The sequence below is a fragment of the Abrus precatorius genome, unplaced genomic scaffold (assembly GCF_003935025.1).
Source record: "Abrus precatorius isolate BTA unplaced genomic scaffold, Abrus_2018 Scaffold10, whole genome shotgun sequence".
Classification (NCBI taxonomy): domain Eukaryota; kingdom Viridiplantae; phylum Streptophyta; class Magnoliopsida; order Fabales; family Fabaceae; genus Abrus; species Abrus precatorius.
This window is the reverse complement of record NW_020874292.1, coordinates 25,578,742-25,595,520: the sequence shown is the minus strand read 5'-3', so window position 1 is coordinate 25,595,520 and position 16,779 is coordinate 25,578,742. Positions and strand designations below refer to the sequence as shown.

Below are 16,779 nucleotides of genomic sequence, written 5' to 3'. Positions count from 1 at the left end.
TCATGCATTGACTTAGCTCCAGAAGATCGCAGTGGTGTCAATTTAGAGACTTGTTCCAATGTGGAAACCGATTTCTGTCATGAATTAGTTTATATTTCTTTAACATTAGATTTGTTTTCATAGTTTTATTGATTTATGTCTGTGAATAGAATATAAAGTCAGGGTTACTGAATGGAGTGGTGTTTGCAGTTGATACTAATCCAAATATGAAATAGTTTTCAGAATGAACCTATTACAATATCTTCTGTACAAGATTTTTCTGTATCAACATAGGTTGCAAAGGAAGTTGCAAGTCCTTCTAGACACTTGATTACTTTGCTACTATCATCCAGATAGTGTTTATCATATTTAGTTTCTGACCAAATTTGCAATAACAGTAAAAATATAAAACCAAATTCAAAACTTTTCCTCATTTTGGCATTTTTTCAAACACCCAATTGGGTTCTTATGGTGATAATGTTATATAAAGATCTGTCAGAATATGCTCTATTTTTTTTTTATACTAAATTATTCTGTTTTAAATCATATGCCACGTGTCTTGTATTTTTATTAATTTTGAAAGCATCTCCAGAAGCAAAGTCAAAAAATGCATCTTAAAGCGAGGTTATATTTTCAGTATCTGTCAGATTTGACTCTAGTATTTAAATCCATATGGCTGAATTCAATATGGAACCATATCCTTGATCAAGATTCCTTCTTTTTTCAGCATCATCAAAAATATTTTTTAACCTGCTGCCTGCCAATGGACAATGCTTCTTGGTTTTGGTATTTATATCTTTGATCCATTTTTTTAGCTTTATTTTATGCTAGCAGCATTTTACTTTCGTAAATAACATAAAGATAACCATCAATCAATACCATTTTAATTTGATCTATTACCCAAAGAAACGAAACTGATGCAGGAATTCTATCCCATTTTAGTTTGTATAGGCGTAAAAATACCCCTAATACATCCATTGACAAGAAGGTTTATATGTCAGAATAATAAAAAGATAACACGTAGATTGTATAATTGTATAATTAGTTAGGTTAAATTTTAAATGTTATTTAATAAATAAATAACCTAATTTTTCTTTAAGAATGTTATTTTTCAATTTAATTTTTTACAACTAAGTAAATCTCTTAATAATATAATAACAAATTTTATTAGTAAAACTCGAACTATAAACTACAACTTAAAGTGGAATAAATTTCTACTTGATCTACATGCTTAATAATAAATAATGATCAATATTACTTAAACCTACCTTACACTCAATTTTCTTAATTCAACAAAGAATCGACCAATTTGATAGTAATTTGCGTAGCTCAAGAACCAAACTCAAGAAAATAATATGTGATTTAATTAATCTAGTTCCTATAATACAATATATATTATTAATAATTTTTCATATATTATTATCAATTTAATTTTTTTATCATTCATGAACGATTATTAGATGATTTGAGTTAGATCACTCACGTTTTGTAACACATTAATTTTAATCTTCACGAAATACGAAATGTGTGTGGTGAAGAGATTTTAACATTCTAATTTTTTTTACAATTATTATTATCCTTCACGAAATACGAAATATTATTATTCCGATTACTTGTTTTCTTTGATCAGTGCTCTGCCATCAACCATACGAATTGGTAGAATTGATTATATTATGAAAATATAGTCTTGAAATTGCAAAAGTCAGTGAGTTTCTATTTACCTTCTTTTCAACGCTGTATCAACCCATTTCAGTGTCTTCTTCTTCTATCTTAGACTACGGGCTTCACTTTAGTGCCTACTCTAATAATAATTTCTTTGCTTATTATTAAAAAATAAAACAGTAAATACACGTTCTATTTTGAAATGGACTATAAAAACATATATCATCCTTAAATTAAAGGCCACATATTAAACAACGAATCGACACCTAATTTGATGTTAGGACATCTTTAAAGGGTACTTAATATATTTTTTAAATAATCAACCGAGCTGAGGTGGAGATCATAATTGGTACGATTGCTTAAATACATAACCATTGCTTGACCAAAAAAATTTATAAGATCAAGTTACAAAATTTAAATTTAAAATAAATGTTAATAATGTATAAAAGCATGAAATAATTGTGAGGCTCATTTAATATAATCTTTAAATGAGTGATGAGATATTGTAGGATTCACATACAAATTAATAAAATAAAATTTAAACAAAGTTTCGCTATTAAAAATACTTTACAAAAATTGTGTCACCATTTCATCAAAATTATACCCATCAATTGTACATGTGATCTTTTAGTGGAACGTATACACTTGCATTACGAATTGATGTCATGTAACCAAACAGCATGCCAGGAATTGAAAGATAGGTAGATAGAGAAAGAGAGAGTATATATTATACGTTGATGGCTTTGAAACCGCAATGTGTGTAGTTGTTTAAAGGACAAAATTTGAGTGTATCTTAGTTATTTGAGATGCTGTATCTTAGTCAGAACATAAAGTTTTATTTCAATAGTCTATAGTGATTTGTAACGCTGATTTTGATTACACAAATTACAAAGTTGCACTTCTAAATTCTTACTGAAAAGTAAAAGTAGAAGACAATAAATAATATATCTAATTTTTGGCCTCCCTTGAAGAACGGGTGCATGTGAAACGAGTATGATAATAAAATATATCGATACCATTATAACTTTGATTAATAATATTTTTTAATATAAATACTAAAATGAACGGTTTTTCCATATAAAAATTAAAATTAAAAAAATGAAAATTTAAACAAAAGAAAATAAGATTTCCGTGAATATCTCAAAAATGTAAATATACAGGTGTATAAATTTACGTGAATACAATGCCTGTAAGGTGTGCTTAGAAGAAGAACCATGGTATCCTCTCAAGTAGTGAGATCTGAGAGCTCTGAAGAAGCAATGTTGAGTGTTCAAGAGCTCATTAAGAATCCACTAACTTCACTTCCTCATTGCTATATTCAATTAGACAATCATGAACCTTCATCACCATTCCAAGATCATGCAATCCCAACCATCAACCTGAAAAATTTGATTCAAGGAGAAGCTACAGAGCAAGAACTACAGAAATTGAACTCAGCTTGCAGGGATTGGGGTTTCTTTCAGGTTTGCAAAATGCCTTCTACACTCCATCTTATTCATTCTATGTTATCTATTAATTAATTTTCCAATCAACCTAAACTATTTATCCATGTAGTTGGTGGATCATGGAATTAGCCCGCTAATGCTTGAAACTCTTAAAGAGGAGACTGAAGGATTCTTCAAGCTTCCCTTAGAAGAAAAGATCAAGTACAAGATAAGGCCAGGTGATGTTGAAGGCTACGGAATTAGTCTAAGCAAATCAAAAGATCAAAAACTTGATTGGGGTGATAGGTTATTCATGACCACCAACCCTCATAGTATAAGAAAACCACATCTTTTCCCAAAGCTTCCTTCATCACTTAGGTATATATGTATATATATTTATAAATATCATCTCCCTCACTCATTATAAATTGTCCTTCTCACTGCATGGATATTTTGATCACTTGATATGTATCACACACATATATATGCAGGACGATCTTAGAATCATATATTTTGGAAATGCAAAATCTTGCCAAGATACTTGTAGGGATGCTAGGAAATATGTTGAAGATAAATGAGAGAGAGTTAGAGGGGTTTGAGGATGGGATACAGAATTTGAGAATGAATTACTACCCTCCATGCCTACAACCTGAACTAGTTGTGGGTCTCACTGCTCATTCAGATGCATCAGGAATCACTATCCTTAACCAAGTTAATGGAGTGAATGGCCTACAAATTAAAAAAGATGGCATTTGGATTCCGGTCAACGTTAGCTCAGATGCCTTTATTGTCAATATTGGGGATATTCTAGAGGTTTGATATCATCCTCTCTTTCATATTTTGTTCTGAATTCATAGCCATTCCCGTTTTGTTTTTACTATTTCTACTTTGATATTTAAATTAAAACACATACATCAATAATTTTCCTGCTCTTGGATTGGAATTCTTCCCTATATATATGTAAAATACTGACCTCAGATAAGAAGCGACATTTTAAAATACACAATTTATGTTGTTTATGACTTGATTAAATATTAATGAATCGGAATAAAATTCATTCTTGATCATGGTTTTTTATAAGACTACATAATGGTCCTTTGATTATTTCAAACAATATTGCTGATAGTGCAGGGTATAGTTGTTGGAAGATGTAGTTGCAAAATGGTGCTGGGTAAGATCTGTATATGCGTTACAGTTCTTTCTATATTTTGATACAAAAAAATTTTTGCTTTATAAATATATATATATGAATAAATATTAAAGTTTAATGTTACCATATTCATCATCTATGTGTTATGTCTGTGCGTAAAAATAGGTCACATGATCAGGCTATAAGTTTACTTTAGTATGACATTTATTAAATAAAAAACCTGAACCTGATTTAATTAATTTAGTCATTGTTAAAATTTGTCTTGATTCAATCCAATCCTTTCAAATTTATAACCTAGCATAAAAATTAATATAATACATTTTAAATAAACTAATAAACTTCTCTCTTTTTGTCTATATATATATATATTAGTAATTAATTGTACCTCTACATGTTATCTGCTAAATATTAATAACAAACCGCCGAATCCAACAAACGCAAAATTTCTCCTATGACAAATTGTGATATCTTCTATTTATTTCATCAGATCTTTTGAGTATAAAACAACCATATACAGTTTAAAACACAAATATAAATTTAAATGTGATAACTAAATTACCTTAGCTTTTAATGATATTATTTGAAAAGGAATTATATTATTTATATAGTATTTTCTAATAATAGTTTTTAACATTATTTTTCTTTTTATCTCTCTCATCTTGTGTATAAATTTTACAAAGTCGAAATATAACTATCATTTCTCTTTTGGAAAACCGAAGTGGACACAGATCCTGTTCAGAATGAATATGCTTTTCGTATCACAACAATATGTTGTAAGAAAGAAGTGTTCATTAATTTATTAAATCTCAAGGATGATTAATTGGTGCATGCCGATTGACTAAAATGAAAATAGAAAATAATAAGTAGAAAAATAAATAAAATAAGAATAATTTTTTGTCAACATATCTTGATAATAATAGAATATGTACTAAATGTGATTTGATTTGCAGATTATGAGCAATGGGTTATATAAAAGTGTTGAGCACAGAGTAACAGTGAATTCAGAGAAGGAAAGGATTTCTATTGCTATGTTCTTCAACCCCAAGTTTCAATCTGAAATTGAACCTTCAGTTAATCTCACAAACCAAGAAAATCCTCCACTGTATAAAAGGATCAAAATGGAGAAATATCTCAAAGACTTTATGAATCGTCGTAAGCTGGACGGAAAGTCGTACTTAGAGCATATGAAGATCACAAATTAACATACTACCACGCCACCCTATAGCTCCTGCAATTGGTATCAAATTACAAAGTCTATGTGTGCATAATCGATGTATAAAAGACTTGGTATGTATTCGTTAAAAATTCTGTAAACGTAGATCCAATGTAAAAGCTATAACACCACTCAAACATTGATATAAAATTTTGTTACATGCTCTACCAGCTAGTAACACTATATATACCTATAAGCTCTTCTATGTGAAACATTTGCCATTATGTTTAAAAGTACAGAAATCCCTTTCAGAAGAAATTTAAGGCAAATGTGTACTACTACTAGAGAAATCTAAATGCAAAATTTATTTCCGGGATTTTGAGTTTCACTATCTACTATTTTTATGAAATAGGTGGCACCATCATTGTCTTAGATTATGGAATTTATACTAGAATTGTTGACAGAGCTTGAGACAGGAGAAATGCAAAGTAGTATATTTATCTGTATCTCAAATGTGTACAAACCAATTCTTTTCAAAGTTTTAATATTTGAAATTCTTGATAGCAATACTAGTGATTGACTCCAACTGAGGGCAGAGTAATAGAAGCTGTTGCTGGTGATGTTGAACTTCAACATGTGATATATTGCATTCTGTCTACGGAATATGGATCAATGATAAAACGCCATTTTCTTCATCATTTAAACGCATAACGGCTAGTTGTTTGTTTACACCTCTGCATTCATTATATTATACTTTTTTCACGTGTTAAAAATAATAGAAATCTTTGGAGAGTAGTTATTTACGATGAAAAATGTCAATTATAAACAAATAAATCCAAGAGTAATTTGGGAGATTGAATTTTAGGTCCTTTTGAGTTCTTTTAAGTGTGTTGTAATTAAAATAATTGAATAAACATCATAAAACACAGAATTGAACAAGAATAGTAGAACAGTGGAATAGAAACAGTAAATTGAAACGTGAAGGTTTACACTAGTACTGAATAAGACTAAAATTGCAAGAAATAAATGTAGAATGAACTAAAAATAAAGAGCATAAATGTAAAAGTGTAAGAATGTAAACGTAAGACTCCTAGGAACAACAAACAACAACAATTGCATCTCCTAATAGGTAGTATCTGACTCGGTGCAGAATTTCAGCATGCAGAGAGTTTATGTGTAGTGTCTGGGTGCAAAAAGTCGTTTCCTGTTATGTAAATTTTTTTTTGTATTTATAGACAGATGAACCACTCCTGATCCTTTTTTTTTCGCAATCACTTCTCAGCAACTATCTTCCATACATGCTTGCCTTCAACCGCTGCTGTCCATTATCTAGGATTGTTTATGATCGTGTTGTCGATTGGGGCTTCTTTCATAACTATTATCGCCTACAATTCTCTGTCGTGTGTTAAACCTCTCATTGATGGTAACTATTGATAACTATTTTGAGCCTTGTAACTCTTTGAGCTCTATCATATCTTTTGTGAACTTAGAATATTTTCATTTAAGTTTTTATTTTTTGACCCATTCTGGAAAAAATCTGAGAGCTTGATGAGAAGGTTGTCGCTAATCCTCATCAAAATATAAACAGAATTAATGTGAATCAACCTAGGTCGTCTCCTATGAATCATTGGATGAGTGACCAAATATCAAATATATGGTGTGCAATGTATTTGAAAAATAAGGAGTGTTTGGTTGTGGTTTTAAATCCTTAAACATTCAAATTAGATTAATCCCTAGTTCATCCACAGTTGGTTCGATCATTAGTTAACCAAGAATTAAATATTAATTCTCTCACAAACTTGAATTAATTAGAACAATTGTCAATTAATTCTTGGATTCTCATGCAAGATTAAGCAAATTATATGAACTCCAATCTCTGGTCCTTTAAATTAAGCAAACCTAAAACCTAATTTAGAATTAAGCAAACTAAACTATGAATCTCTTGTTAAAAAAAAAAACTCGGATTGAATTAAGCAAACAACTCTTGTTCAAATCCTAACTTTGATTTCAAGATATTAGGAAAAATAAAATTTGTACAAGTGGAAATTCGTATTAACAATCAAATCCAAACTTCAAGAACCATTGTGAACCATACCAGGAATTAATTTTCAAAACATAGCTTTGCATAAAGATGAAATCCAACATTACAAGCATTTGATGTTTAAAAAACTAGAAAAACAAAGTGAGAAAAGGAAAAGAAATGAAAACCCTAAAAATGAAGTTCTTGGGCAGCTGCCCAAAACTCCTAACCGAATCCTATAAAAGTGGGGAAATGAAAAATTACAATAAATGGTAAAAGATCTTACCCTAAATGGTAAAAATCCTATTTATAGTATAGTTAACACCTTCCAAAGTAGTTACTATCAATGTTGATAGTGTTTACGCGCAGTTCCATAAAGTTCTCCCTTCTTTGTAGTGTTCACTTTCATAAGTACTGCGCATAATCACTATGGTGAATAATAGTGAACACACGCAGCCTTTAAACTCTGGTCATGTGTGTCGTGTTTACTATGATTGATGAAAGTAAACACGCACATCCTTCATTACTTTGGGGCCATCTGTAATGTTCACTATCATTGATGATAGTGAACATGGGCAAGTCTGCGCCTTTCCTTTAGATTTGTAGTGATTACTGTTACTTTTAAAAGTAGTTACTTTGATCTGTCCCATGGAAATGACTTGTTGTAGTGATTACTATAGGGCTTGAAAGTAGTTATTTTCACTTTATATTTTTTTTTCAAGAGCCAAAAATTCATAGAATTTGTTTGGAAATTACTGCACAATTATTCAAGTGATCAAAATTACAAAATATGTTTACAGAAATCGGTGTAAATTGAATAAAAATTAAGAAAGCTATGATAATTGACCTAAATGAAAATTTTATACTATTTACCATTTCTAAGTTCATTTTTCTATTAAAAATATATAAAAAGATAAACAAAATATCTATAAAATATAGATTCATCAGAACTCTTTTAATCCTATGAACTTAGAATAATTTCTCTCTCAATTTATATTTTCTGACCAATTCTAAAAGAAATCTATGAGCTCATTCAGTCTCGTGAACTTAGAATAATTTCTTTCTCAATTTCTATTTTTTTACTAATTCTGGAAGAAATTTGAGAGCTCATTCAGTCTCATAGACTTAAAATAATTTTCTTATTAATTTTGATTTTTGAGTGATTCTGAGGGAAGTTTGAGATCATATTCAATTTTGTGAAATTAGAATATTTTTCTTGTCAATTCCTATTTTTTTGACTAATTTTGAGAATTATAAACTTGAAAAATCCTTCAAAAACTCTTCAAAAGACTTTCAGTCTTATGGACTTAAAATAATTTTCTTGTCAAGTTTATTTTTCGACTAGTTTTGGTTATTTCTAGTTTAGGGATTAGAAGATCCTTAGAAACTTCTCGAAAAGGCCTTCTTTTCAACAAAGAATGAGGCTTTTCTTTTGACCCTATGGAAACTCTTCAAAATGTGGTTTCTTCATCATGACAAGATTCTTCTAAATCCTCCCAAAACATCTCGAAAAAGTGGAACCTTTCAACAAGTTTCTTAGGATATAGTCTTTTTCTTATAGCAGATGTCTGACAAGGACTTCATAACTTAAAAAATTTTCTTTTTCTCAAACAGTAATGATAACAAATGCATTTTTTTATCATTTACATGCATTATAGTTTGCTGCAGATATTCTACTATTGTGTATTTATAATAATTCCTTTTCTGCAGTATTAATTTATCCTTAATTTTCTTCTTCATAAATTCAATATATACTCTGCTCCTTCATTCATTGCTATGTTAATTACATTTTGATCTCCTCACTTCAAAATCTTTTAAAGCATTAGGCTCTTAAGAAGTGTATAATTTTACGTGTACCATTGGCATCTTACTATTGTTTTAACCAATTTCAGTGTTTTAATATAATGTACTTTACTTCGCTCACATTATTTTGTTTGCATAGTTTGTTCGCTGTCCTTTATGGTGGTTAATTATAGTAGGATATAACAGGTAAAAGAAGAGGAAATTAGAGATATTGGTAACTATGTGTATATTACAAGAATCTTATCCTATGTATGAACTATTTAGTTTTCTTAGGAATATAGTGTGTAAACCTTTTAATTTTACAAAATTTTATTAATGTAAATTGATAAGTGCTAAGTTTGAGCAAATGTTTGCATGAAATTAAGTGTTTAATTATTTCAATAATTTGAATTTAAATGTCAATTCCCTTTCAATTAGTAGAACTTGAATTCAGTAAACTAATTTAAGTTAAAAATTAAGATGAAGGTTCATTTTGATCCCTTTTTATAATTTGTTTAATTTACAGTAGGTTAATGAGGATAGAAACAATTGGCAGATGAAGAATTGATCCAGATCCTTTCTTGATTCAAGCAAAAATTTCTTGCTTAAGCAAGAATATTTTTTTGGCTTGAACAAAATTTTCTCGCATGAACGAATATTCATTTATTCCACTTTTAAGGAAAGAGAATTAGAAGAAAGGGGATCAAAGAGTGTGAAAAATAAAGCAATTAAGGGAGAGTTAGGACAAGGAGTATTGGGCATCATTCATCCTATCACCTTTTTTTCTCTTTCTTGTGTTGTAATGACTACTATAAGTAGTTAAAACTCTTTTGGGATTGAATATAATCTTCTACTCTAAAATATTTTAATAATTTATTTATAATATTCATTTTTTATAAATGTTGGTAATTTCGTTCATTTTTAGTACTTGATTATATTCTTTATAATAATTTTTTTTATTTAGAATTTAATGTTTGGCTAGAAAACAAACTTTGAACCTGAATTTAATGAAACAGACTCAATGTATTGTAATGTTAAGGATAAATTTTAATATATTAATTATTTTTTAACTCTTATTTTTAATGTTAGAGGATTCATTGAAATTGAAGAATCATTATTCAATGAATATCTTTAAAACCCTTATATGTGAGAAATTGATATAGAGAAACATTAAATAAATGCTTCTACATTTATAATTTTATACTTAAGTGTTTGTTCATTAAAATATTGAAAAAAAAGAATGATGAAATTAATCTCAACTCAACTTATAATCTTTTCATATTTAAATTAAATTTAGTTCTTAGATTATTGCATTTTTAATCCATAAACAAATTGTGCAAAATTATTCATCTTTTGTTTAAAAATTTTAATTAAGATAATAGAAACTAGTTATATATTTTTCAATTTACGTGGATACGACTTTATTAAAATGAAAATTTAGTACACTTGTAAAAATCTCAACAGGAATATAAAGTAATACATAGATCAAGTTATCTCCATTTTATAGCTTTTCCTACCATTATAACGATCTTGCAAAATTTCATAGATGATAGTGAATCTTTCATGCCTTTTACACCTATTTGGAAGCCACCGAGCTGCTAATAATGCATTATACATCTTACCAAATTGTAGCATAGGCAAAATATTGCAACTATAGTTTAGCCTCCTTTACTTCTAGGAAAATCATAAAAGTTGTTCATCAAGCATTGGGCCAGGGACCTAGGATACACCGAATGATTTATTGAAAATGTTGAGGAAGGAATTCCACAACCACAGCTAAACAGCATAAGAATAGATGGGGAACTAACTCAATTGTACAAGGATTTCTTCCCAAGTTCCAATGAATATAGAAGCCAACAAGTTAGCAAAATACTAAAAATACATACACTGAAGCATCGAAGCACGCATGCACAAAGAATTAACACAAAATTGCCAACTGAAATAGGACAAGAAGTTTCTCCACAAAGATATGTGTTTGTTAATCAGATCTTCTCGTTATGTATGTGTCATCCAAAATATGATACATCGATTACTAGCTTTATTCCAAGTAGTGTTTTACCTGAGTCATGAAATGCTTAGATTAAAGAAAAGGAGATAATTCATTTCTTTGAATCAAATTTAAGAGAGGAAAAGTGAAAAAGGTAACTTGATCCAACTAAATTTTAAAAGCAGATATAAATATACTTCCGATTTCAAAATTTAATTAATGTATTTCTAAATTGATTTTAGCTATCTTTTTTTTTATAATGTAGTTTGAATGAAGATTAAATTTTGACCCATAAAGCCGGTTATATTTTATAACCTTATTTTTCAAAATTCAAGCATAACTTTACGTGTACCAATTGTTTTAACTAATTTGAGCTTTTCAACATAATGTATTTTACTTTGCTCACAGTATTTGTTTGTATAGTTTGTTCTTCACGGTAATCAATTATTGTAGGTTGGTTTAGAACAAGTAAAAGAAAAGGAAAGTGGAGATATTGGTTACTATGCCTATATCACAAAAATACAAAGAAACTAACATCAAGTACACAAATTACATCTTTGTTCAAATCCCTTGTATAACTACATTAAGTTCAATGTCATTGGAAATGAAAGAAACTAATTATATATAGTTTTACATTGCAATCCACAAGTGCAATAATGTTATCCAAATAAAGCACATTATTTTCTAAACTTAAAATAAGGAAGGTTGAAATCGGTCATCAATTCATGTTAGTTAGGCTCATTTGCTAAACAAGTCATTAATTTTTTTTAAAGCATATTTAGTTTAAAATGTAAAATTTTAAATCATTCAAAAGGTATTTTAAAACTAATATGAAGTAATCTATTAAAATAAATATAAATAATAATAATATAATAACATTTTATTATTATTGTCGTATTAATTTTTAATATAATATTGTTATATCACATACTCGTTAATTTATTTAAAAGTTTAAAAGTTTTAAGGGTCTATTATTCTATCTAAATTTATGATTATAATCTTATTTAAAAGACATACTTCCAAATAATTTTTTTAGTTAAATAAAACCTTTTGAAAAATGAATAAGAATTAGACCGGTTCATCTCTTAACCAGTTTTAATAAAGCTAAAAATAAAACTAAAGTCTGTTTTGACTAAGACGCAAATCATTTAACCACTGAGCTTGATTAAGATAGGCATATTTTAATATAAAATTACATTATTTTGTTTAAATATAAAATTTGTATGTTTGTTATTAAATATGGTACAAAATTAACTAAAATAAATTCAAAATATCACTTTGTTGTATTAGTTTTTAAGAACCTATAGATTTATAAAATAAATTAAATTTCGACCTTACAAAATCTGGTTTAACCTAACTTACTTTTATCTCACTTTGTAGCATGTATTCATGCATAAGATAACTTTCTTGAAGGGCTACTAGTCAACGATTGGCTTTCAAAATTAGCTTTGCTATGAGGTCATGTAGTAGAAAAAACAGTAACCATTTTGGCCTCTGATGCAAGTAAGTGAATGAAAAGCACGACGTATGCTTAGAACTCAACGTTAGCGGCGGGAAAACAAAGTTTTTGCGGAAAAAATATGAGGATATATAAATATTTTTAATTTTAAATTAAAAAATTATATATTATTTATAATTATAAATATATAATTATTATATTAATTTTATGTTAATATATCAATTTATGTATTTTATTTTTTAAATAAGAATTAATTTTAAATATATTTATTTAAATAAAAAATTTATCTTCTGTTTTTATTTTCAAATATTCCTTTAAATGAAGAAATTTCTAAATATTATAATTTTAAAAATATTATAAATATAAAAATTAAAATATCCCTTCAACTACAATATTTTATATTAAAAAATCCAATTTCAAAAATGTTGATACTTTACAAAATATTATTAACTATTCATATTATTACAATCTTATTAGGAAGATTTTTCAAAATTAAGATTAATAAAATTTTGTTTGCATTTAAAGATGCTCTAAGAAAGATTGTGTACGTAATTTAGTAATTTTATTTATTAAAATATATGGTTTCTGAATTTGATTGTATTATTTTGATAACTGGTTTTATATTATAAAAAATAACTTTAAATTTTTTAATTAGTATTTTATATTATCGAAATACCTAAATATATATTTTACATAAATTTCAAATACCTTTTAATTAAGTCACCAATTATATTTATGAATCCAATATGACTGAATTCAGTATTTGTTCATATATTTCTTTTGTTTTTTCATATTCATAAGTTTTTTTTATTTGAAAGTATAAAAACTAATACCATGTGTCATTTATATACAAATATCTGTATTTTTATTTTTTTATCCATCCCATATGTAAATATCTTAATGATGTTCTTCAAAATAATATATATATATATATATATATATATATATATATATATTATAAAAAATGTTTCACTGTATCCATTGAAAACACTTTCATTTTCTTGGTTGGCCCTACTATGCTTCTTGATAATGTTAGGTATTTATACATCTGACTGATGGATGTGTTTTTGTGGTTTATTTTAAGGCAGCATAATGCATTATATTCCATTCGTAAACTCCATAAAGATAAGATCAATGAATCAAAAGACTCAAAAGTTACCACTTAATTAAACTATTATTGTTTGATTTCTTACTGAAAGAAACAGATAACAGCCATTCTATCCCATTTTAGTTTCTATCGGCATGAAACTACTCATCATAACAAGTTGACGATAATTTCTTTTTCTTTTTTAAACATTAGCTTAAAGAGATAAATTAAGAATTATTAAATATTTTAAAGTATGTATTAAATGCTTTTTTTTATAATTTCAAAATAATAAATATTTTCATTTTTAATAACATTTATTTTTTTAACTTTTTAACATATATATTCTTTAACACACATTAAAAAAACTATATTTTTTAAATACCATCAAAGTAATGAAACACACATGTGGGTTATATGATTACCTAACACAATTAAATAAAGTTTAAAATGATTTTTAATCTCACAATAAACAAAGTGTTGTCACTTTGATTTTAAAATGTTTTTAGTAATATAATATTTTAATAATATTAAATAATCACGATATATTCTCTCAATCAGTGTAATAATACGCTCTTCGGTTCAAATTAAGCATCATTTTAGCATTTTCTTATTAAGTAACATTTTAAAATTTTAACTCTTTTATTATAATGATTATTTAATATGGTATAAGTTAATTTTAACAAACAAATAAATATTTAAAAAAATAATTTGGTAAAGTTATTTTAATAATTAAGATTTTATTTTTGCTGAATATAATTAAGATATTTATGAATTATTTTTAATTTTTATTAATAAATAATAATTAATTTAAAACATAGTGAGTAATAAATTTTACTTAAGAGTAATTTTTTTTATATGCAAAACATATATTATTAGAGAGAGTTCAAGAAAACTCAAAACCCATATACACAAAAAAAAAAAAATTAACACTTATACAGGAAAATAAAAAAACAGAAACATATATGTTAAGTTAAAGCAGATACAATTTCTTACGTTCAGATATTAATCAACTAATAAAATAACTTTTTTTTTATTAACAAGTGATAGCTACTTCTAGGACTTCAAGATAATAGAATTTAGGAATTCTCTCTCGTCTAAAATAGCATTCTATTTCTATGTAATCACAAAGAGCACATTATACTTACTCAAATAATTAATAAACTTATCACTTTTCTTTTACTGTAATAAACACCAATCTAAGTAAACAACGATAAATCTAAAGATAAAATTAATGAGAACTTAAGCCAACTTGCAGTAATTTTACTTAAGAGTGATACTTATTAATGCTAAATATATAAAAAATATTTAAGATAATTTATGTCATCTTATATATTAATTTGAAGAATATGTTTAAATTAACTATATCTTAGAATATTATCATTTAATTTTTAAAATCCCTTTCATAAAATTAAAAAGAATAATTATTTATCTCTTTAAAATAAGCTAAACCAAAATAAAGTATAGTTTAAATTTCAAATTACTATCAAAATCATTGCACGTTTTCTGAAAAAAAAAAAGCATAGATATTTATAATAAATTGGACCATACAATGACTTTTAAGTTAGGGTTTATATAAAAATAAAATAACTAATTTAAATTAAAATATTTATAATTTGATTTGACTTTAAATATGAAAATTAAAAATCAAAATAAGTCAAATAAAAACATTTATTTTTAAAAAATATAATTATTTTTTTATTTTTATTTAATTTCTGTCGGTTTAATAATTTGAAAAGGTTGGAATTAATTTCTAAACAATTCTTTGTATGATAAAATAACGATTTACTTTGAAGAGATAGATACTACTTTATTATATTCATTATTTAAAGATGTCTGACTTCGGTTATTTGATATTACTGTTTAAAATTTAAGTCGTCATTATTTTCAATTTTTCATTAAAATTTTATTTTTCAATTTAAAGTAATTATAATTTTTAAATCAATACTTTTGAATTTCATTCTTATATTAAAATACCTTGTTCTTCAAATTTTGGCAACTTATACTCTAAAATCAATTCCTTTCAAATTCTTTATTTTACATGAAAATTTGCGCCTTTTCTTTCCTCAATAATTCTTAATGGCTCTAATTCTGTATATCAATTAAAGTGAATTAAATTTTTATTTTTAAAATATATCACTCTTTAATTAATTACGTTTTTCATAACTTTATACACGTTTTTGAAACATGATTGGCTCTCTTTATGTATATACATCAATATAAATTTAATTTAAATTTTTATCAAAGATTATTTTAAACTTAACCGTTAAATTTAAAACTCTATTCATATAAATCATTATAACAAAATTTAAAATTATTTAATTATTCATTTCTTATGTGAAAATTAATGTATCATATATTTCTAAAAATATATTGAATTAAATTATTATAATTATTTGTTTTTGATAAGTGGAAATTTATTTTTTTATAAGTTATATAAAAAAATAGTTTAATACTTGAGGATATAATTTACATAAATAAATGATAATTTTTTTAGTGTCTATAATACTCCTAACAATTATTGCTCTCATTATATAAGAGCGATTATTTTTTTAAATAATTAATATAAAAATTATATTGATAATATATTTTAATCGATCATAGTATAAATTATTTTATATTAAGAGTAGACTAAAATTAATTTTTTAAATATGCTAATTGTTAACTTTTTTATATTTATTTTATTACATAACTTATATTAACTAGATATTTTTGTATTTTTCATAAAAAAATATAACTAATTAAGTTAAATTTATTAAAAATACTAATTCTGATAAATTAATAATAATTTTTTTTATAAAAATAAGTTAAAAGAGTAATTTATGTGTTATGATCCAAAGCGCGAATTATTTGGAAATTTGACCCCACTAAATGCCTCATAGTCAAATTTAGAAAAGTATAGCGACGTTGTATAAGAAAAGTGGTTATCATATTTAATGAATATGTTAAATTACGGTAAATTAAAGGCAAATTTTAGTTTCAATTAAAACTATTTCCTCTGACCATTGCTATTGTTTAATAAACAAAAGTGTCAATAAGCACGTTTTGTTTTTAAATATGTTAGAAAAACATGTTTCTT

General features: G+C 26.0%; 1 protein-coding gene across 1 annotated transcript; it reads left to right on the top strand.

The window, feature by feature from the left end:
* The first annotated feature begins 2,855 nt into the window (after positions 1 to 2,855).
* On the top strand, positions 2,856 to 5,417 carry LOC113852126 (codeine O-demethylase-like). The gene is made up of 4 exons (XM_027482374.1): positions 2,856 to 3,104; positions 3,196 to 3,443; positions 3,557 to 3,878; positions 5,166 to 5,417. The coding sequence occupies exons 1-4, from the start codon at positions 2,856 to 2,858 to the stop codon at positions 5,415 to 5,417; spliced, it is 1,071 nt and encodes a 356-aa protein (XP_027338175.1).
* The last annotated feature ends 11,362 nt before the right edge of the window (positions 5,418 to 16,779 follow it).